At 36.7% G+C, this 22,447-nt stretch overlaps 1 protein-coding gene across 1 annotated transcript in view; it reads right to left on the bottom strand.

Moving 5' to 3' along the window:
- Positions 1-22,447, bottom strand: part of THSD7B (thrombospondin type 1 domain containing 7B) — a 764,170-nt gene that overhangs the window by 64,914 nt on the left and 676,809 nt on the right. Inside the window, exon 17 of the mRNA XM_064484730.1 lies at positions 15,502-15,652. Coding sequence (XP_064340800.1) covers positions 15,502-15,652 — 151 coding nt within the window. The remainder of the gene's footprint in view (positions 1-15,501; positions 15,653-22,447) is intronic.

The raw sequence follows: 22,447 nt of genomic DNA, 5'->3' as shown, positions 1-22,447 counted from the left end.
TTCCCTCAAAATAAATTAATGCACTTGAAAAACAAACTGGTAAATTATTTGAAAAGGCATTTTACAAGTAAGATATCTAAATGGTCATAAGCCTGTGAAAAGTTACTCAACATTATTAGTCAAAAGGAAAATGCAAATTAAAGTCAAAATAAGATACTATAAACCCAATGGATGGCTAAAATTTAAGAAGGGGAAAAAAAACCCCCAAACTTCAAATGTAGATGAGGATGTATTAGCATTGAAACTTTCATACATTGCTGAAAGTAGTGTAAAACTGTTCTATAACTTTGAAAATCATCTGAATGTTTTTAATAATATATACCTATTCTATGACCAGCTATTCCACTCCTAAGTATGTGCTCAAGAGAAATGAGTGCATATATCCACAGAACGACTCATAGAATGTTTTCAGTAGCTATATCCATAATAGCCCTAGACTAGAAATGACACAAATGTTCACTAACAAGCAAATACATAAATAAATGATGCATATTCCTACAATGAACTATTACTTAGCAACAAAAAGGACAAACTACTGACCTTCTCAAAAACACTCATAAATCTCAAAACATTATATTGAGCAAAATAAGCTAGACATACAAAATATATACTGTGTGATTCCACTTGTATAGTATACAAGACATAATATTAAGGTAATGAGATCAGATACAAAAGAGTACATACTATATTATTCCAACTACATGAATTTCAAGGCAGGGAAAAGTAATAGGTATGATAGAATTAAGAACAGTGACTTTCTTGGGGTAGGGAACTGTGTATATAAATTAAGAAGTGGCATTAAGGTGCCCGGAGGGTGCCGAAATTGGTCTATATTCTGATCTGTTTAGTGGCTAATCAGATGTGAAAAAAAGTGAAATTACATCAAGCTCTACCCTTAAGATTTGTGCATTTTAATGTATGAAATTTATACCTCATCAGAAAATAATTAAAAATTTCCTAGAATTGGGAAAATACACATATAATAACCTAAGCACAGCATACTACAGTGGATAACAGAATAGTGCAGCATGGATAAAGATGGATCTAGAAATAGATAAAAATAAGAGGTGGTGTAGGCATAATGGTTATGGTCTTAGAATACACTAAAGCACTTGAAATTTTGTATAATGAAGTAAAGAGAAACATGAAGTATTACTTCAACTTGCTTAATGTGATATTTATAATTAAAATACAGTAACTAAAGAGTAACATGTTCTTAAAAGCAAAAATGGTCTTATAGAAAAAAAATTAACATTTCCTATGTAGAAACAGAATAGAGAGCCCAGAAATGAACCCACAAACTTTTGGTCAACTCATCTTCGACAAAGGAGGCAAGAATATACAATGGAATAAAGACAGTCTCTTCAGCAAATGGTGTTGGGAAAACTGGACAGCAGCATGTAAAACAATGAAGCTAGAATACTCCCTTACACCATATACAAAAATCAACTCAAAATGGATTAAAGACTTAAACATAAGACAAGATACAATAAACCTCCTAGAGGAAAACATAGGCAAAACATTATCTGACATACATTTCAAAAATTTTCTCCTAGAAGAAATAAAAGCAAGAATAAACAAATGGGACCTAATGAAACTTACAAGCTTCTGCACAGCAAAGGAAACCAGAAGTAAAACAAGAAGAAAACCTACGGAATGGGAGAAAATTTTTGCAAGTAAAACCGACAAAGGCTTGATCTCCAGAATATATAAGCAGCTCATACGACTCAATAACAAAAAAATAAACAACCCAATCCAAAAATGGGCAGAAGACCTAAACAAGCAATTCTCCAAGGAAGACATACAAATGATCAAAAAGCACATGAAAAAATGCTCAATATCACTAATTATCAGAGAAATGCAAATCAAAACTACAATGAGGTATCACCTCACACCAGTCAGAATGGCCGTCATTCAAAAATCCACAAATGACAAATGCTGGAGAGGCTGTGGAGAAAGGGGAACCCTCCTACACTGCTGGTGGGAATGCAGTTTGGTGCAGCCACTATGGAAAACAGTGTGGAGATTCCTCAAAAGACTAGGAATAGACTTACCATATGACCCAGGAATCCCACTCCTGGGCTTGTATCCAGAAGGAAATCGACTTCAGGATGACACCTGCACCCCAATGTTCATAGCAGCACTATTTACAATAGCCAAAACATGGAAACAGCCTAAATGTCCATCAACAGGTGACTGGATAAAGAAGAAGTGGTATATTTATACAATGGAATACTACTCAGCCATAAAAACTGACAACATAATGCCGTTTGCAGCAACATGGATGCTCCTGGAGAATGTCATTCTAAGTGAAGTAAGCCAGAAAGAGAAAGAAAAATACCATATGAGATCGCTCATATGTGGAATCTAAAAAACAAAAACAAACAAACAAAAACAAAGTGTAAATACAGGACAGAAATAGACTCACAGACAGAGAATACAGACTTGTGGTTACCAGGGGGGTGGAGGGAGGGAAGGGATAGACTGGGATTTCAAAATTGTAGAATAGATAAACAAGATTACGCTGTATAGCACAGGGAAATATACACAAAATGTTTTGATAACTCACAGAGAAAAAAATGTGACAATGAGTGTGTATCTCTCCATGAACGACTGAAAAATTGTGCTGAACACTGGAATTTGACACAACATTGTAAAATGATTATAAATCAATAAAAAATGTTAAAAAAATTAATATTTCCTATGTAGAAATCTATAAATAATATATGATTATATAAGATACAGAAACTAATAAAATAATCATCTAGATCTATAATCTCAGATTATATCAACAAAGATATGAAGCTTTGGGGAGAAATAAAACAAGATAAATATTTTTAATACACAGGGTTCATAATGTTATGTTTTATTTAGAAGTTTAAAATGGAAGAATATATATTTGAGATTATTTATAAAAACAAAAGTATTAATATTAAATTACTCAAGCACACAGAAGAATGCAAGGCATAGCCCATGACACCAATGGAAACAATCAAAATTTCAGGGATCCTTATTTTAAAGCATAAAGCACAACAGATGTCAGCTATGAAAATTTTAAAAAATTTAAACACTCCTAGAAAAGCCAAAAAAAAAAAAAAAGGTATACTTGTAAGAGAAGTCTTTTTCAAGAGAAAATAACATTAAAACATGAGTAAATATAATACAAATAAAACGAAAAAGCAGAAGTAGACAAAATAGAATAAAAAGGCAAAGTTTGGATAAAAAAATTGAAAATTACTGAAGCCAACATCTATGAAGTTTATTGTGCTAAATAACATGGTATCAAAATATAGAAATAAAACAATTATAAAGATAAGGAGAATTTGACAGAAATACAATCGTAATAGCATAGTCTAGTAGACTGCTGTCAGCCTATAACTTTTCAACTGGCTAATGACAAATATGGATACAAGAAAATTGAAAAATATAATAAACAGTGCTGAAGTTTTCCGTATATATGCATGCATCCTAAGAAAGGCAATAACTCACTTTTTTTTAAGCACAGTGGAACATTAACAAATATTGATCTTTCCCCAGTCTCCAAAGCAAATCTCAATACATTTTTAAAGCAAACAAATATAAAAGATTACATAAGTAGGGAAGCTTTTGAAATTTAAAAACTTACATATATTTTGTAAAACAACTACTTAGGATACAAGGGTATCTGTATCTTGATGAGCTTTTTAGATAACAGTGAAGGCAGATATTGGCTATGAGAGACAAAGGAGACTTGCACCTGAGGCTGTGTCTGAGCGGAGCCATAGGCAACTGCAAAGGCAGTGCACTGGTTCTTTGTCTGCAGGTGACCCAAGCTGAGAACCAGCACAGGCCCCACTTGCTTCCAGATAACACACCACTTCTAGACTGCAATAGGTAACTGTTTCACCCGAATTCATAGAGGCACAGAAAGCTAAGCAAAATGAAAAGACAGAGGAACCACTCTCAATTGAAAGAGTAGGAGAAAACACCAGGAAAAAAAAAAAAAACATAATGATACAGAAATAAATAATTCACCAAATAAAAAATTCAAGACATTGGTAACAAAAATGTAACTGAATTAGGGAAAAGAACTGATGTACGCAGTGAATGGATTAACAAGGAACTAGAAAATATAAAAGATCAAATCAGAAATGAATTCAACAGCTGAAATAAAAAACAAAGAAGGAATGAGCAACAGACTAAGTGACACAGAAGGCTTAAGTGATATGGAAGACAGATTAATGGAAATCACCCAATTAGAACAGCAAAAAGGAAAACAAATAAAAAATAATTAAAACAATTTAAGAGATCTTTGAGATAATATTAAGCCGACCAAAATTCTCATTATAGGGGTCCCAGAAAAAGAAGAGAGAGAGAAGGGGATCAATAATGTATCTGAGGAAATTATGACTGAAAATCTGAGAAAGGAAACAAATATCTAGGTACAGGGAGCACCCAGGATCCCAAATAAGATGAACCCAAATAGACCCACATCAAGACACATCATAATTAAAATGGTAAATTTAAAGATAATACTAAAGGTAGCAGGAGGAAAACAAAGTCATCTACGAGGGAATCCTCATAAGCCTATCAGCTGATTTCTCTACAGAAAGGTAGAGGGTGGCTGATTGAATTAAAAATCAAGACCCTTCAACATGCTACCTACAATAAAAACTCACTTCAGAGCTAAAGACCCGCACAGACTTAAAGTGAGGGGATGGAAAAAGATATTTCATGAAAAAGAAAAAGACAAGAAAGAGGCGGTGACAATACTCATACCAGATAAAACAGACATTAAAACAGAGATTATAACAAAAGCCATAAAAGGGCATTACATAATGATAAAGTGATCAATACGAGAAGGTATTACACTCAACATGTGCACACCCAATAAGAACATCTAAGTATACGAAATAAATACTACTAGACATAAAAAGAAGAAATTAACAATAATAGCAGGGGACTTTAACACCCTACTTACATCAATGGACAGATCACCTAAAATCAGTAGGGCAAAATTGGTTTTAAATGACACAGTAGACCAGTAGGATTTAAAGACATCTACATCCAAAACCAGCAGAATACATATTCTTTTCAAATGCACATGGAATGTTCTCCAAGATAGATCATATGCTAGAACACAAAACAAATCTTAACAAATTAAAAAAGTTAAAAATTATATCAAGCACTTTTTCTGACCACAATGGAATAAAACTTGAAATCAACAAAAATTAAAAAAGAACAAATACATGGACACTAAACAATGTGCAACCAAAAACTAATGGGTCAATGAAGAAATCAGAAAATACCTCAAGACAAATGAAAATGGAAACACAACACTCCAAAATCTATGGGATGCAGCAAAAGCAGTTTTAAGAAAAAAGTTTATGGTGATACAGGCCTTCCTCAAGAAACAGGAAAAATCTCAAGTAAACAAGAGATTTGCAAATGGTAGCCACTATATATAGATAGACAGATAGATAGACAGATATAGATAGACAGACAGACAGACAGACAGATTAAAAATTCAAATTTCTTCTGTATAGCACAGGGAACTATATTCAATAACTTGTAATAACCTTTAATGAAAAAGCTTATGAAAATGAATATATGTATGTATATGCATGACTGGGACATTGTGCTGTACACCCAAAATTTACATATTGTAACTGACTATACTTCAACAAAAATAGAAAAGACCTGCCCCCTCAAGAAGAAATCTAACTTACCACCTAAAGGAATTAGAAAATAAGAACAAAGCCCAAAGTCAGCAGAAGAAAAGAAATAATAAAGATCAAAAAGGAAATAAAAACATAGAGACCAAAAACACAATAGAAGGATCAATGAAATCAAAAGCTGTTTTTTTTTTTTGAAAAAATAAAATTGATAAACCTTTAGCCAGGCTCACCAATGAGCAAAGAATGAAACCAAATAAACAAAATAAGAAGTGAAAGAGAAGAAACAACTAATACCAGAGAGATACAAAAAAATCATTAAAAAATACGAAAAAAACATTTAAATGTCAACAAATTGGATAACCAAACAGTAATGGAAAATTTTTCTAGAAAGATACTAATTGACAAGACTGAATCAAGAAGAAACAGACAATTTGAACAGACTGATCACTAGGACTGAATTTGAATATAAAAACTCTCAGCAAACAAAAGTCCAGAACTGGATGGCTCCACAGGGGAATTCTACCAAATATATAAAGAATAATAATACCCATCCTTAAGCTATTAAAAAATTGAAGAAGATGGAACACTTTCAAATTCATTTTACAAGGCCATCATTACTCTGACACAAAAAACAAAAACAATACAAAACAAGAATTTACAGGCAAATATCTGGTGAGTACAGATGCAAAAATTCTCAATAAAATATTAGCAAACTGAATTTAGCAATACATAAAAAGAATCATATACCATGATCAAGTGGGGTTTAGTCCAGTGTCACAAGGATGGTTCAATATTTGCAAATCAATCAATGTGATACACTGCATCTAAAAAAGGAAGTCTAAAAATCACATGTTCATCTCAATGGACACAAAAAAGCATTTGCCAAAATTCAACATCTATTCACGATCAAAACTCTAATCAAAGTGGGTATAGAGGGAACACATCTCAATATAAGAAAGGCCATTTATGACTACCTCACAGCTAACATCACACTCAACAGAGAAAAAAATGAAAGCCCATACACCTATGGGTCAATTAATCCATGGCAAAAAGGACAACAATATACAATGGAGAAAAGACAGTCTCTTTGGTAAGTGGTGCTGGGAAAACTGGGTATTATATATGTAAAGCAATGAGCTTAGAGCATTACCTCACACCATACACACACAAAAAAACCTCAAAATGGATTGAAAACTTAAATGTAACACCTGAAACCATAAAAACTCCCAGAAGAGAACACAGTCAGAACACTCTTTGACATAAATTGGAGCAATATTTTTTTGGATCTATCTCCTAAAGCAAAAGAAATGAATGCAAAAATCAACAAATTGGACCTAAATAAACAAAAAATTTTGCATAACAAAGGAAACCATCAACAAAATGAAAAGACAACCCATAGAATGGGAGAAAATATTTGCAAATGATATGATCAACAAGGGGTTAATATCTAAATGTCAAAAAAACCAAACACAATTTAAACAATGGGCAAAAGAACTGAATAGACATTTTTCCAAAGATGACACAGAGATGGCTAACAGGCACATGAAAAGATGCTCAACATCACTAATCATTAGAGACATGCAAATTAAACCACAATGAGACACCACCTCGCACTTGTCAGAATAGCTATCATCAAAATGTTTACAAATAACAAATGTTAGCAAGGATGCGGAGAAAAGTGAATCCTTGTAGACAGTTGGTAGAAATGTAAATTGATGAAGCCGCTATGGAAAAAAGCATAGAAATTATTCAAAAAACTAAAAACAGAACTACCACATGACACAGCAATTCTACTCCTGGGTATATATCCAGGGGAAAAAAACTAATTAAAAAAGATACATGCACCACAATGTTCATAGCAGCACTATTTACAATATCCAAGATACGGAAGATACTCAAATGTCCATCAATAGATGAATGGATAAAGAAATAGTATATTTACACAGTGGAATGTTACTCAGCCATAAGAAGAATGAATTTCTGCCATTTGGATCTATGTGGATGAACTTGGAGAATATTAGGCTTAGTGAAATAAGTCAGAGAACGAAAAATACTGTTTTATATTATTTGTTTGTGAATTCTAAAAAAAAATACAAATGAATTAATACAGCATAACAGAAATAGACTGAGATATAAAAGAAAAACATTGGTTACCAGTGGGGAGAGGGAAGAGAGATGGGAGCAGGGGCATGTTAGGGGTATGGGATTAAATTACTATGTATCAAATAGATAAGCAATAAGGTTATATTGTATAGCACAGGGAATTACAGCCATTATTTTATAATAACTTTTAATGTAGTTTAATCTGTAAAAACACTGAATCACTATGCTATATGTCTGAAGCTTATAAAATATTACAAATCAACTATACTTCAATTAAAAATGGCTCAAACATCACATTATGATTAAAACCAGGTAAAAACTGAAATAAATTTGTACTTAATTTTTAGCACTATTTAGAAAGATCTTTCTAATAAACTATGTCCAGAAAAATAATGTATCAAAAAGATAAAAATAATTATTTGCGATTATATAATTATATATAGATTATATAATTATATGATGAGGAAAACCTAGTAAGTGAACCAATTGAAGAAAACTCTCTGAAGAAATAAGGGCCTTGCCCTACCCTACCCTCTTCAATATTTTGCCCTTCAAATTTCAGCCTCCTTCTACCTCTCAGACCTCTGATCTCTGCCTTCTCATTATGATCTTGTTGGGATCTCATTCCTGGTCCAGCCTTCCCGAAAGTATCTCCATTCTATAAGGTGATTGTAAGGCTCACCTCATCAGGCTTTCCTCCCTTAGGATCATAGTTCTATGCCACCTATTGTCTGATGTCTAAAAACTGTTGTTTCATGTATTTTTTAGTTATTTCCAGCGGGAGCATAAATTCAATCTAATTCAAATAAATCTAATGACAGTCCATTATTGCTAGAAGTAAAAGTTCTCTGTCCACTCCCGAATCTCCTTGAACCCTACTATCATGCTGACTTAATCATTAATGAGTTGAATACTTTTTGACACTTTGTATGAGTCATGTTTCTAATTTTTTTAAAAAATCATCTTTTATATAAAAACATCGTGGTTATTTTGTTGTAATTAGTCATACTGCTTAGGAAGATACATAAAAGTATTCACGGATGAAATAATACAAAGAGTAGGATATATGTTAAAGTCATTCACAGGAGGAAAGATAAGAACTGGGGAGGAGGAAAGGAGTAAAACTGCCACATGTAGAGAATTATTGAAGCTAGGTGATCAATATTGAAGTTAGGTGATGAATATTGCAACTGTGTGATTAATTTATGGGGCTTATATATTTTTTTCTGAGAATTTATATTATAGAGATAGAAATATAGACAAGAGGAGAGGGAGGCAGAGACAGAGACACTGAGAGCAATAAAACCCTTATTTTGAACTTCAAATTGGTGATCGTAATATTCAAAGAAATTGCACTGCATAAAGAAGAATGATAACAAACATATTAAATTTTAAAACTTAGAGCACCCCAAAGACTGCTTTTATAGGATTGTCATTTGCTGCCAAACTACGTGAAATGAGACACCCTTTCTGCAGGACCTAATGGAGTTGTGGAAATAAGAATGTTTCTGAGGGATATGAAACCTCACTGCACACAGGAGAGACATACTCCACAAGTCCCTGAGTAATGATTTACTGGCTTCTGACAAGAGCTGATATCAATTTAACAGAAGCAACCAGGATTTGCAATCCAGAATATAGAAAATTATCATCTTTTCCCTCTGGCTTTCAGTTGTGAGTCAAAGAAAAGCACCAGGCAGCCTGAGGGTCGTGACCAGTAGACATGCCCCCCAGAGACAAATACAGGTTGTCATGTGCATGTAACAGACCATGAAGAGAGGCTGATGAAGCGCTTGCTGCTGAGGAGTAAACATTGGGGTAAATTGCTTCCCTGGAAGCAAAACTTTCAGAGGTAGCGCTAAGGTGCCGAAAATGCCGAGTCATCAGTAATAGAAGGTCACTGTTGACAGCCTTTACCAAAAATAACACTGAAGCACAATGGAAAAAAAAAAGGGTATTTTTCTTAAACTCAAATGCTTAATTCTGGACCATTTATCAGAAAATCGGTACACGTTTCTCTTTTAAGAGTGTCTTGGCCTGCAGGAGTAATGGCAGTGCATCTGTGCCTATACATACTTGCAATGGCTTTCATTAGTGTGTGTTGCATACACAAAAAGTTAAAGAATACAATATAGAAATAAGATGGATTTTGGAAGTACACTAAGACTAAGACTGCGATAGAATCTAGATTTGATTACACTTAAGCTCTATGTAGTTTCTTTGCAGTTTCCCTCTGTGATCTTTCTCCATAGGTTGTTCTGGTGATAATGGCAACGATTTGAGTTACCATTTGATCATGAGGTTGCAGTTGGACCACTGTTTAATGAGTCTCCAATTCCCACAGTGTGAGAGGATGCCCAGCTGCAGTCCTAGACAGCCTTTGATGCATTCAGCTGGGAGTGAATCAATTAAAGTTCAAATAGGTTTGCTAAACTTGTCATCTTTCTGGGGAAGGTTTCTGAAAGCTGGCTTCTGTAAAGTATACATCAGTTTGGAAATTTATCTCCAAGAACTTCCTTTCTTTTTCTTTTTTTTTTTTAAATCAATGTAATAGCTTAAATTTATTTGTCAAGTTTCCAAGGAGAGTCATAAATAGAGAATCTTTATTACTCAATGGAAATTCACTGTACGGATTGGTATCATAAATGGAGAACCATATATTCTTTCGGATGTGTCAGGGGCTGAGCAGTTTCTGAATTCAGAAATTTATAAACCTCACCTAAAGAGTCTATGAATACCCATCAGCATAATTTTGTAGTATGAAGGGTAAGGATAAAAACTGGAAAAATTTAGATAGACAAAAGAGGAATATTTGGTAATAAACAATTATTAAATATATACCTGTACATGTGTACACATACATCTGTGTATGTGTACATACACGCCTTTAAAAAGTGATTATTGCAAAAGGCCTTTTATGTATAATTCCATCAGCTTCCTCTCACATTAAAGCATTCCACAGAAGCGAGCATATTGGAGTTAAAAAATAAATTATACACATATATTGATGTGTGTGTGCATGTGTTATAGGAACAAGAAAAAACAAGAACATGAAAATAAGTGAAACACATAGTTTTCCATTTCCTTCAAATTCTGCCTTGAATTGTGTTTGTTTTCGCTAGATCCATTTATAGTCTCTAGTTTTCCCCAGTATAGTTCAAATGGTCCCATTACAATTTTTAATGCCTCTGTCGTGTTTACCTCTTTGTTACAGTTTGCAGTTGGCAATCACTCTACGTGCAGTAAGCCATTCATTCAAAGTCATCTTTCGGATGCCTTGCTTTTGGGGGTGACCATTATATTAAGCAGAAGTCATTTTTCAGCAAAGGTGACATTTTATTTTTGTAAGACCAAGTATTAACTCATTCTGTGTGGGGGAAGGGAAATTTCCTGCATGTCTTAGAAAATATACAGCTGCCTTCTGGTTCCTGACAATACTATAAGCAACATAAAGGGGAATTTTGATTCGCTTCTCTTCTCCTTCCTCTTCTTCTTTTTTTTTTTTTTAAACAAACCTGGATTAAGTAATTCTCTGTGCTGTGCTGTTCATTTTAAAGATATTATCTCTAGTCCTTAAGCAATCTGGAAGAGGAGACGTCACTATCCATATGTTCCTGATAAGGAACCTACAACTCAGAAGTGTAAGTAACTTGGCTAGGATCACAAGGCCCCCAGGCTTCCCAGGGCATCAGCTCACACCCTCTTTCATGACTTCCTTCCCTTCCATGGCAAACTACTCAAATGAGGTAGACTGCTCAGTTTAGACGTATCTTCCTTCGCAAATCTAATTAGCAAAGTAAGCGAGAACAGGAGACAAAAGATTTATAGGAAGTGTGGCTTCTATTTCTTCTGCACTGGGTAGGAGGATATAGACTTCCTGTGCTAATGTAGTCACTGTGACTCTTTCTAGCTTTTTAAAAGCAACAGGTTCCTAACCTCTCTGAGAGGTTAGGAACCTGATGAGTTTACTCATCTCTACGTAGTGAGGGTGGTAGTATCTGTTTCATAGTTACACTATGCAGAGTCAGTGAAATAATTTAAGTGCTAAGCACATTGTCTGGCAGGTGGAAAAGCATCTGCAAATGTAAGCTAAGCTTCCACATAATGCTAGGTGTTTATTCAATAGTCAGCAAACCATGCTGTGTGACAGGAACTAACAATGTTGTAGGTCAATAATACTTCAAAACCAAACAAACAAACTCATAGAAAAAGAGATCAGATTTGTGGTTACCAGAGGTGGGGGTGGGTGGAGAGGGAATGGAGCCAAAGGAATAAACTTCCAATTCTAAGATAAATAAATAAGTACTAGGGATGTAATGAACAACATGATAAATATAATTAACACTGCTGTATGTTATATACGAAAGTTGTGAACAGAGTAAATCCTAGGAGTCCTCATTACACAAGGGAAATTTTCTTTTTAAATTTTGTACCTACATGAGATGGATGTTCACTAAACTTACTGCACTAATCATTTCATGAATATATATAAGTCAAATCATTATTTATTGTGCCTTAAACTTATATACAGCTGTATGGCAATTCTACCTCAAAAACTCGATGAAAATGAATTTTAAAAATGCCACTCCCCCCCAAATAAATAAGATCAAGGAAAAAAAAACTGTGATTAAAGTGAGATTGAGAAAGAACATGACATAGAGATAATGACCAAAAGCATTGTGACTCAAAGGGTGTCCCCAGAACAGGAGAATCAGCATCACTTGAAAAGTTGTTAGAAACATAAATTCATGGGAACTGCCCCAAATGTACTGACAGAATTTCTAGGCTGGGGTGGAGGAGCTGGGTGAAAATCACTGACTCAGAAAGTGCATTTCAAATTATTTTCCGTAACGCCTACCGTTTTATTGGTGAACACTGTGTGAACTAATAAACTCTGCTCATCAGCTCTGAATGTGACACCTACACAGTATGTACGTATAAAAGATCCTGAGAACTGTGCACTCCTTGGAGCACTGATAGTCTGGTACAGACGTCTGGCCTCAGAGTGTAGGACACACGCAGGAATTCAAGACATATTTTAAACTGATTAACTGGTTTTGCTAAGTTTCTCTTCATTACCTACCGTGTCTATTTACTTAACCATGTTTAAAACCATTATTAAGCTTATTACATGTTAAGTAACGTTTTTATAGCTAAATCAAAATATACATTTCAGAGCATTTTATGGGTATATAAGAGAGACATATGTTTGTCTCAGAAATATTCTGTTAGTTTGTTTTCGAACTTATTTATGTTTTTGGCTCTAAAGAGCTGCCCTGGGAAGAAAAAGAAGAAGAAACAGTAACAGTGAATTGGTTTCATTAACATGTCACACTGCAGACCATCAAAGGAGAACTTGGTAAAATAACGGCCAATATTTAGAATCCACGAATCAGCACACAGCATACAGAAAAATTATACAATTGTTTCCTTTTTTCTCAGAAAATGCACATTGAAGTGCTAATTACACTTCAAGCACACAGATCCAGCTTGCTAACTCTGCTATAATCACAATTATCATCACCATCCAGTGGTGCTTAAGCTCTGTGATGTTGGGGCACTATGCTAAGATGCTGCGATTTATTAAAATGATGCAGCGTATCTGGAGATGGGGAAAATAATCAGACATGAGCCCTGATTATCTTTTTTTTCCCCTTCATTTTAAAGTCTTCATTTACACTTGAGAGCAGTGTGCATCTAAGAAAGAAGGCCATTGTGTGACCTGAGCGCCCATGGATGAAGGTGTTCTAACATCATAGCAAAGTGTAGCTATGAAACTCCAGCACGGTGCCAGTTACCTAAGATGTGCTCAATGACAGCTATTGTTGTTGTTGTCAGAGCTATTATTATTAGTATGGAACTCAGAAGGAATATAAGCAGTTGCAGAAACAACCCCTCTGCTTCATGCTGACAGGAGAGTAACTATCGGTGTCATCTTCCAGACACATGAAAGGAGGTTAAAGTATTTTCTCTCGCTCTAGTTTCTCAACACTCCAAAAATAGAGTGATTATGTTTAGAAGAGCAAACTTTAAAGACAATTGCCTCTAAGAAGCCTGAAGGGGTAAACACAGGATGCCAAGCCGTCACAACATCATATAAAATGCTCCTAGGACAAACATTTTAGCTTTTGCAGCCAGATCCCTGGACTTAAGAGGGCAACATTTTGATTGCAAAGTGATTACAGCTTAATGGAGTCTTCTGTGAGCAAATTAGAAAAAAAGAAGCGAGGAAGAGAATGACCTCTACAATTAATTACACTTCTTCAGGTTGCGAATTTTTCTGCAAGTTGATTAATAGTGTATGCTACCATGCTTTCTAAAGTATGAATGTACGTACTCAGTCATGAAATAATCATACAGACTGCTAAAATAATTAGCTTTGTTCCTAAAATAAATGTTGCATCTTAAAGAAAGAGAACTATTGAGTGTAAATCTACATTGCTTCTAAGGTAACTGAGCCAAGAATGTGAGACCAAAGGTACTGGTTCCATCAGACAGAATAAGGCTCATTCCCAGCTCCATGGCTTATTAAGTGATGTAAGTAGTGCAAACTACTTAGCCTTTCTGAGAATCAGTTTATTCAGCTGTACAATGGGGCTGATGACGGTACGTACTTAGTAGGATTCGTGCAAGGACTAAACGGAAGAATTCTTACATGTGCCTTGTACAACACAAGTGCTCATGAAATGTAAATTCTCATTATATTCAAGTCAGGCACAAAATAAATGACTTAGTAGGAGAAGCATTTCATCCCTACAAATCACGATTCATTGGTGCCTTGTCATCTTAATATTGTACTGTCCTATCCCCAAAGAAAAATGCAACAAATAATAATAAGAACAAAGGAAAATCTCTTTCAGGAATGGAATTATAGAAACATCAAAGATAAATCTGCAATAACTAATAGGAAATCAATAAGTAAAAACTACAAATGTAGGATATTAACTGATTTCAAAAATATTTTCCATTTCCATACAGATTTTTCACAGTGTTTTCACAAATTGTCAATATCACCACTGAAATCAAAGTATTCTAATTCTTTCCTTCCCAATGTCTGGAGCTATATAATATTTTCCTTATCCTCATTTTCTTTTTTAGCACTTTAGGCAAAAGATTTAGTCTAAAATATCCAACTTTATCTTCTGAGAATACTAAGTTGAACCACGCTACTCGAAGAATAATTATTTTGCCATACTCCTGTTATGTTTCTATTTTTTTTTTCTTCTTAAAAAGAAGAAAAAGGCAAATACTTAAGACTTTATAAAAGGGTTTTTTGGGTCAGCTTTCGAAGAAGAGCATGGCAGAAGAACACCCCATCTTTGGGAAAATAGCACAAGGCAAAAACATCATCCCTACAGAAGCTGAATCACACAGTGCTATTGAGCTCCTAAGACACACTGATTCTGCCAAGATAAAAATGGAACAGAACCAACAGATTAAAGAGAATCATTTTGGTACTAAAGAAGCCCCTTTAACAATGGGCATGCATTCGAATCCTAGCATGATCATTACAGGCTCATTTTCCTTGTCCATGTTCCCACGATAAAGGCCTTAACAGAAGCACTGGCTTTTTAAATTACTCAGTCTCAGCTGCTGACATTTTTTTCTTTCTTTCTTAGGCAAAATCACTTTCCCATGTTCTGGGAAGAAAGGCTTTGGAGAGCAGCAGTGTGAAAGTGTCAAGAACAGCAGTGAGGGCAGCCCTGGAGGATGAGGGTGTTGACAAGGAAAGAAAAATTACCTGTGGGCATCTGCTCCAAGGTCCCCACTCGGACATGACACATTCCCCAGGACATGGCAGAGAGCAGGACTGGCTTTCCGGGGGAACGTCATGCTGGTCGCACAGGCTGTTCTCCACCACTCCACCTTCACCAGCAGCAGTGCTCACACATCTGCAGGGCAAGAGCACAGGCATCCTTGATCATTAAAACAGTGAGGACTAAATTTAAAATAGTGATGTCTCATAATTACTTACCCTTAAAAGACAGTTAAACAGAAAACAAGACCAGCAGAGAAACCAGGAGAAAACAACATCCCTCCTTCAGCCAGTCAGGCTCTACTGAGTGACTGACTCAGGGCAGAGCCCTTTAATCAGCAGAGCAGGGGAAGCCTAGAGACAAGTGTCATCCTTGAGGAGCTCTCCGTCTAAAGAGACTACAACAGAGTTCAGCCCACGGTGAGTTTTCTTTTTATTACAACCAATCTTGAAGGCTCTCTTCTGAATAAATCCATGACTTTTTAATAGCTAGACCCTTCATAGTTCCGGTGACTCAGACGCTTCCTAACTTCTCTCTCACAGCATCTAAGCTGCCCTAGTTTTTGCTCAGTACATTTAAGGTCACGTCAGAGTGATGTGGAAGAAACTGAACATGTTTGTCTTTCAGGTATTTTCTGCATTTCAGTAAGGACTTTTCATATCGTCAACCAAAGGGCAACAAGCAAGCGTCTCCATGCAGCAGCTGAGCACACGGCATCATTGCACATCCTGCAGTTGCTCGGCTGACTCTAGGCTTTGAGGTAAGTGTCGGTGAAGATGAGATATATAATCATGCTGTTGGTTCAGTCAAATTAAAACCAAATTATTATACTAATATATACCTGCCAGAATGGCTTAAATCAAAAACATGGAAACATCAAGGGTGGGCATCATTGTGGAACAATGCTAACTTGTCTCACTCTGCTGGTTGGAGCATAAATCCTTTGGCAAACTAGTTGGCACTATCTATGAAAACTAAACATATATACACACTATGTGACCCAAAAATTCCACTTGTATTTATAAATGCAAGAGAAATGTGTATAAATGTGGACCTCCACCCAAAGGGGAAAAAACCTGCCTGAAAATGTTCATAGCACCACTATTCAAATCCACCGAAGTAGAATCAGCAGCATAGTATCTAAAATATCTATTCAGTAATAGTAAAATAGATAAATATATTGTACGAAACTTGTTGAATTAAATGCTATAAAATGATGAGAATATATAAACTATTTTTGCATGCAAGAACATGAATGCAGCTTACAACTATAATGCTGAACAAAAGAAGCTAGACGCAAAACAACACAGACTAGCGTTCCATTCATAGGAAGTTAAGAAACAGGCAATACTCATCTATGGTATCAGAAGACAGAAGAGCAGTAACCCTTCGGGGAATGGTTACTGACTGACAGGGCTCAGGTAGTCCTGGTGATACTTTATTTCTCGGCCTTTGGGTTGGTTACACAGGTGAGTTCCTATTGTGCAAATGCATGGAGCTGTACCCTATGATGTGGCTATTTCTCTGCATTTACATTGTATCTCAGAAGTTTACATTTAAACTGTTTTTTCAAAAATATTTAATAAAGGCTTGCCATATACAAGCCTCTTTTGCTGATACTGGGATACAAACTTACTGTTAATAACCATTCATTTAGTAAACATTTTGGGGGGCTTACTACGCACCATGCCCTTCCCTGGGTAATTGGGTACAGAGTTGCGGGAAAAAAAGACAGACAAGATCGCATGTTATTTCAGTGGTAACGATCAAAGTGAAAGTGAAAATGACAATGATGATGAGATAAATGGTGCTATTTGCTGATCTGGTGATTTCTGGCACAAAGCCACAGCCAAGGAATAGGCGTTTAAGAGGGTTGTGCTGGAGAGATTTCGGTGCTCCTCAAATCATACTATGCTGGGATGAATTATCCTACATTAGGAGTTTCTTTTATGTAGACCACCATTTTTTTTTTTTAATTCAGGAAAACTGCAAAGTAGTCTACCATCTGGTACAAAAAAAGCTTTATGAGGTATAAAGTAATAAAAAATTAACATTGTATGAAGCAGGTTAACAGAGAGGAGATGTAAGTAATGCCTTCTACTGCAAGGAGGCGAGGCAGAGAGTCATCTATGGCCTTCCATTTCTCCTGTGCTCACAGTCAGTAGTGGAAGGAGGGACAGCGAGATGGCTTTAATGTCTTCCCTGGTCAAACCTAAAACCTGGACATTGCTGTCCTTCTTGACTGCATACTCTCAACTGATGTCCTTTTATTATTTCACTGAAAAGGAGGAGGTAATACTTCTGGTCAATGATGTCCAGTTGAACATAAGCATTAGTCTCTGTTCACTCCCATTATGCCACAAAAAGAATAGTCAAGGAGCTTATTACAAAAAGGAAAAAAAGGGGGTGGGGTGGGGAAGGAAAGATATTATCCCACAAGGACAAAGAACATGGGAGAGGAAAAGGCAATGAATGGAAAATAGATGGGCTAGTGGTAACTGACTTAACATACTAAGAAACAGGATGACTAAGGCTTCATGGGAAAACAAAGAAAGCCACTCCATTTACACATCAGAACACATGAAAAATTCAGGAATTTGTGGCACCAAGCACCTCTGGAAATGTCGATGAAGGTGGGCCTGAAAAACATACTTCCAATAAATCCTCCAGTTTAAGAAGTACCGAAGCCCTCAGATCGCCTTCCCCACCTCACAGAGCTAGGTGATGGCCGCGTCCCCGCCCCCACAGGTAAGTGAAGGTTTATCATCTGGAAAGGGTCACAAAATGGGTCTCTGGGTTAGAGAACACGTGGCCCAATTAAGGATAGGGATATCATGCTAAAAATAGGGTTTAAGTAAAAGTTAGCTTACTGGAAAAATTACCACTAACTTAGTGACTTAAACATGCACATTTATTAGTTTACAATTTTATAGTATAGAAATCCTACATGGAACTCACTAGGCTGATGTCAGTGCTCTGGCAGGACTGCATTCCTTTCTGCAGGCTCTAGAGGAGGATCACCCCCTTCCCTCTTCCAGGTGCTAGAAGCCCCCCACATTCCTTGTGGCCATGATCCCTTTTCTCTGTCTTCCAAGTCAGCAGCCTTGTATTTCTCTGTGCCTTGTCTTCTGTAGTCACATTTTCTGCTTTCCCTTTCCCAGTTCCCCTTCCACTTTTAATGACTCTTGTTTGTTCCCAACCAGATGATCCAGGACAATCTTCCCATCTCAAGATGCTTACCTTAATGTATCTGCAAAGACCCCTTTTCTATTTAAGATAACATATTCACAGATTTCAGGGGTTAGAATGTAGATGCTTTTAGGGGCCCTCATTTTGTCAACCCCATCAGCCTTCTTCCACTGGGTTCCCAAAATACTGGTTTCTAGGATTATCTGTTTCACAGGTGATTTAAGAAGAGCACTTCTGGGGGTTCCGACAAGCCCAAGAGTAAGGCCTTAAAAAGACTGAAATGGAAGGTTTTCCCAAATGAAAATGCCCCTGTACTTACATATCCTGCATCATTAGTTTCCTTGCCAAAGCTCCCTTTGGCCATCACCTCATTTCTATTCAAACTTACTACAAAACTGCTCTAAAGCATGCCTATACTTGCTATTTCCACACACTTCTCTTCTTTTCCTCCGTTATTATCTCTTGGACTTACTTTAATCACACTTACTACCATTCCAGAGAAATCCCTTATCAAAATCAACAGAATCCCCTTTGCTAAACTCAACAGCCAATTCTTACCGTAGTAAACTTATCAGAACCAATGGAAACTATTGATTGCTATCTCTTTTTTTGAAAATCTCTCTTGTCTTCCCATTCTCTTGGTTTTCCTCCTAGCCCACCGGCTCTCAGTCTGATTTGTAAGATTTTGCTCTAATCTATGAATACTCCTCAAGGCCCAGTTTCTTGTCTTTCTTATCAATATATATCAAGTTTCTAAGCTGCTGCTGCCCAAATTTATACCCCCATCACTCTCTGAACTCCAGCTTGTAATATCTCAGTGGGAAGGCTAATGCCATCTCAAATTTTCTGTGTTCAAAAGCTGGGTTTTGGATTTCTCTCTCTACTTTGCCTCTAATATTCCTCATCTCAACAAATGGCACCACCATTCTTATAATGGCTCAGGACCTAAAATCTAGCAGTCATTCTTGATATTCCCCTTTCTTCCATATTCTACAACCACTTTATAAGCAAATCCTATGGTCTGTACCGTCCAAATACAGTCCAAATGTGACCTGCTCACCACCTTACTACTACTATGCCCAATTTAAGCATCAGACTCTCACCTGGAACCATGGATGTCCTTCAAAACGTCATCCCTGTTTCTACGTCTACATCCCAAATTATCTTCTCTATATCCTATCCAGCAAGGTCCTAACATGGCATTCACCCTGGCTCAAACCTTCTATAGCTTCATGATGCAGTCATAAGAATATACTTTAACCTTATTTTAGAAGACTACACAATTTGAGGACTGGCACCAGCCATATGGGATGCAGTGTTATCCATCTTGTTCTAACAAGCCAAGAAGGTTCTTGCTTTGGAAACTCCCTCCCCCTTGGAATTTTCTTAATAGAGATCTTTACATTCATTCAGGCCTCTCATATTTTTCAGGTCTCTGCTCAAATATTTTGCTGACCAGCCTCTCCAAAGTAGTATCCTCTATGACACCAATCCAATCTTATTTTCCACCTTGGAATTTCATAGCAAAGACAGTCCATTATATATTAATTTATGGGTTTATTTTTCTCTGCTGTTCTATGTTCTTTGAGGACAGTAACTCGTTTTGTTCACTTTTGTTTCCCCAGTGCCTAGAACAGTGCTTGATACATAGAAGACAAATATTCATAAATATTTTCTGAATTAATAAATGATTGCAGGCATGTATGAACCATGACAATGTCCTCTAGTTCTGAGGTTCCAAGAAAGAACAGCTAACGTGCTGCATTCACTGTAACACCATTTCACTAAGGCCAATAATGGGTTGGGATGCAAGATATCCAGGAAATCAGTTTCACATACTTAAAACTGATTATATATATATAAAGCATGTGACACAGTGAGTTTGTATAGCTAGGGCTGCCGTAACAGAATATCACAGACTGGGTGGCTTAAACCACCAACATTTATTTTCTCACAGTTTGAGAGGCTCAAGATCAAGGTGCTGGCAGGGCTGGTACCGTCTGAGGCCTCTCTCCTCCGACTTGTAGAGAGCAGCCTTCTCCCTGTGTCTCTGCATGGTCTTTTCCTCTGTGTCTGTGCCTGTGTCCTAATCTCCTCTTCTCATAAGGACATCAGCCAGATTGGGTGAGAGCCCATCCCAAAGATCTTGTTCAATATTAATTACTTCTTTAAAGACCATATCTCCAAATACAGCCGCAATTTGAGGACTGCCAGTTAAGACTCCAATACACAGATTTTGGGGCGGAGGACAGAGGAGACACATTCAGCCCACAACACATAATATTTGGTAGGTGTATTATTTTTTTTTTTTATCATATCAGGCTATGTCCATTTGGGCTGAGAGGTCTGGCTTAAAGGCCCTCTTGTTCAAGGGTGTTTTTCCTCAATCAACCTGCCACAATTCTGTCGGTTGCAATCTATTTTCTTAAAGCTTTCCTTTCCCTCCTGAGATTTTGCTTGAATACTGCTAAGAGGCCTGGCTGGGATGAGAATGAGAGATGCCACCGCTCATTTACACATAATACTTGATAAGCCAGGTCAGTCAGTCATTCCTCAAAGACATGAGAGGACAGGACACTGGAGACACAGCTTTTGAAGAGAAAGAGGTAGAAGCCCAAGTTCGTGACAGCCTGAGAACCTCGTCCCTAGGGGAGAGGGCAGGAACAAAGGGAAAGAAAGGCAACTGTCTGTTAGCCATTTGCCGGGGCTGGTGATGAGGATCCCCTCTATAATCTTGCCAGCAGCCGTGTCTTCCAACGGGCCACGTGCCTACCGGTGATTTTTCAACACTGGGACTAAGTCTCAGACATGGTGGGTACAGGCTGAATTACTGAATATAGTAAGTTCACTGGAATTGAGTAACAACCAACCCATATAAGCAGGCTCTGCCTTGGCAACTGACTTCAATCTCATAGTTAACTGGATAGGGGGTCTCACGTGATTTGGGCGCTGCCCGTCCATTTGAAATGGAGCTTCCTAAACCTAGCAAATGATACACTAAGCTCATGCACTCAAATAGCTGACTATACTAGGTCTTCTTCTCGATTGTACATACTGATTGTTGTTTATGATGACTATTTTGGCTTTTGCTTAGTCAGTCTCTAATATTTATTGCAGTTTTCCCTAGCTGGTAATGAAATGATCCTTTTTTCCTTCCCAAATCCATTCTAAATAGACCTTTTTGATGAACTGAGGCCAAGGGTTTCCTTTGCTTACCACTGCTCTATTTACAAAACACAAATTTTAAACAAACTCCCCCAGTAGATAACCTGGCATTCACTAAAATTCTTTCAGAGATGTGTTCTTTTTATATTAAAATAGATCATCTCTGTTCATTACGTGTTCTCAGGTTAGTTTCCAAGGCCAGTAGTTGGGGTTTTAAATTGACCTTTTCAGTGTATTGACATCCAAAATTAAGATAATGTCCATCAACCACACTAACCACAGAAAGAGGCACGGCATCACAGTCAGGATCACCTAACTCGTTAGCAGTGATGGCCCTGAATCACTGGAGGGATGTGGGCCTGCTCCCATGCAGCTGGTTTTCCCTCTGAAGTCATTTGCAGGAAGCGTTAAGGATTGTGGCTGCACTGCAGAGGGAATCCCATAATATACATGGCAGTTCAGGGCACATGTGCTTCCAGGGATACATCAAGATGAGCAGAAGCCAGAGGATACTGTGTAAAAATCAGCGTGCACTTGGATAAGCAACACTGTTCTCTTTATAAAAACACATAAGTC

This window comes from Camelus dromedarius, chromosome 4, assembly GCF_036321535.1.
Source record: "Camelus dromedarius isolate mCamDro1 chromosome 4, mCamDro1.pat, whole genome shotgun sequence".
NCBI lineage: Eukaryota > Metazoa > Chordata > Mammalia > Artiodactyla > Camelidae > Camelus > Camelus dromedarius.
This window is presented reverse-complemented; position numbering and strand designations above follow the sequence as displayed.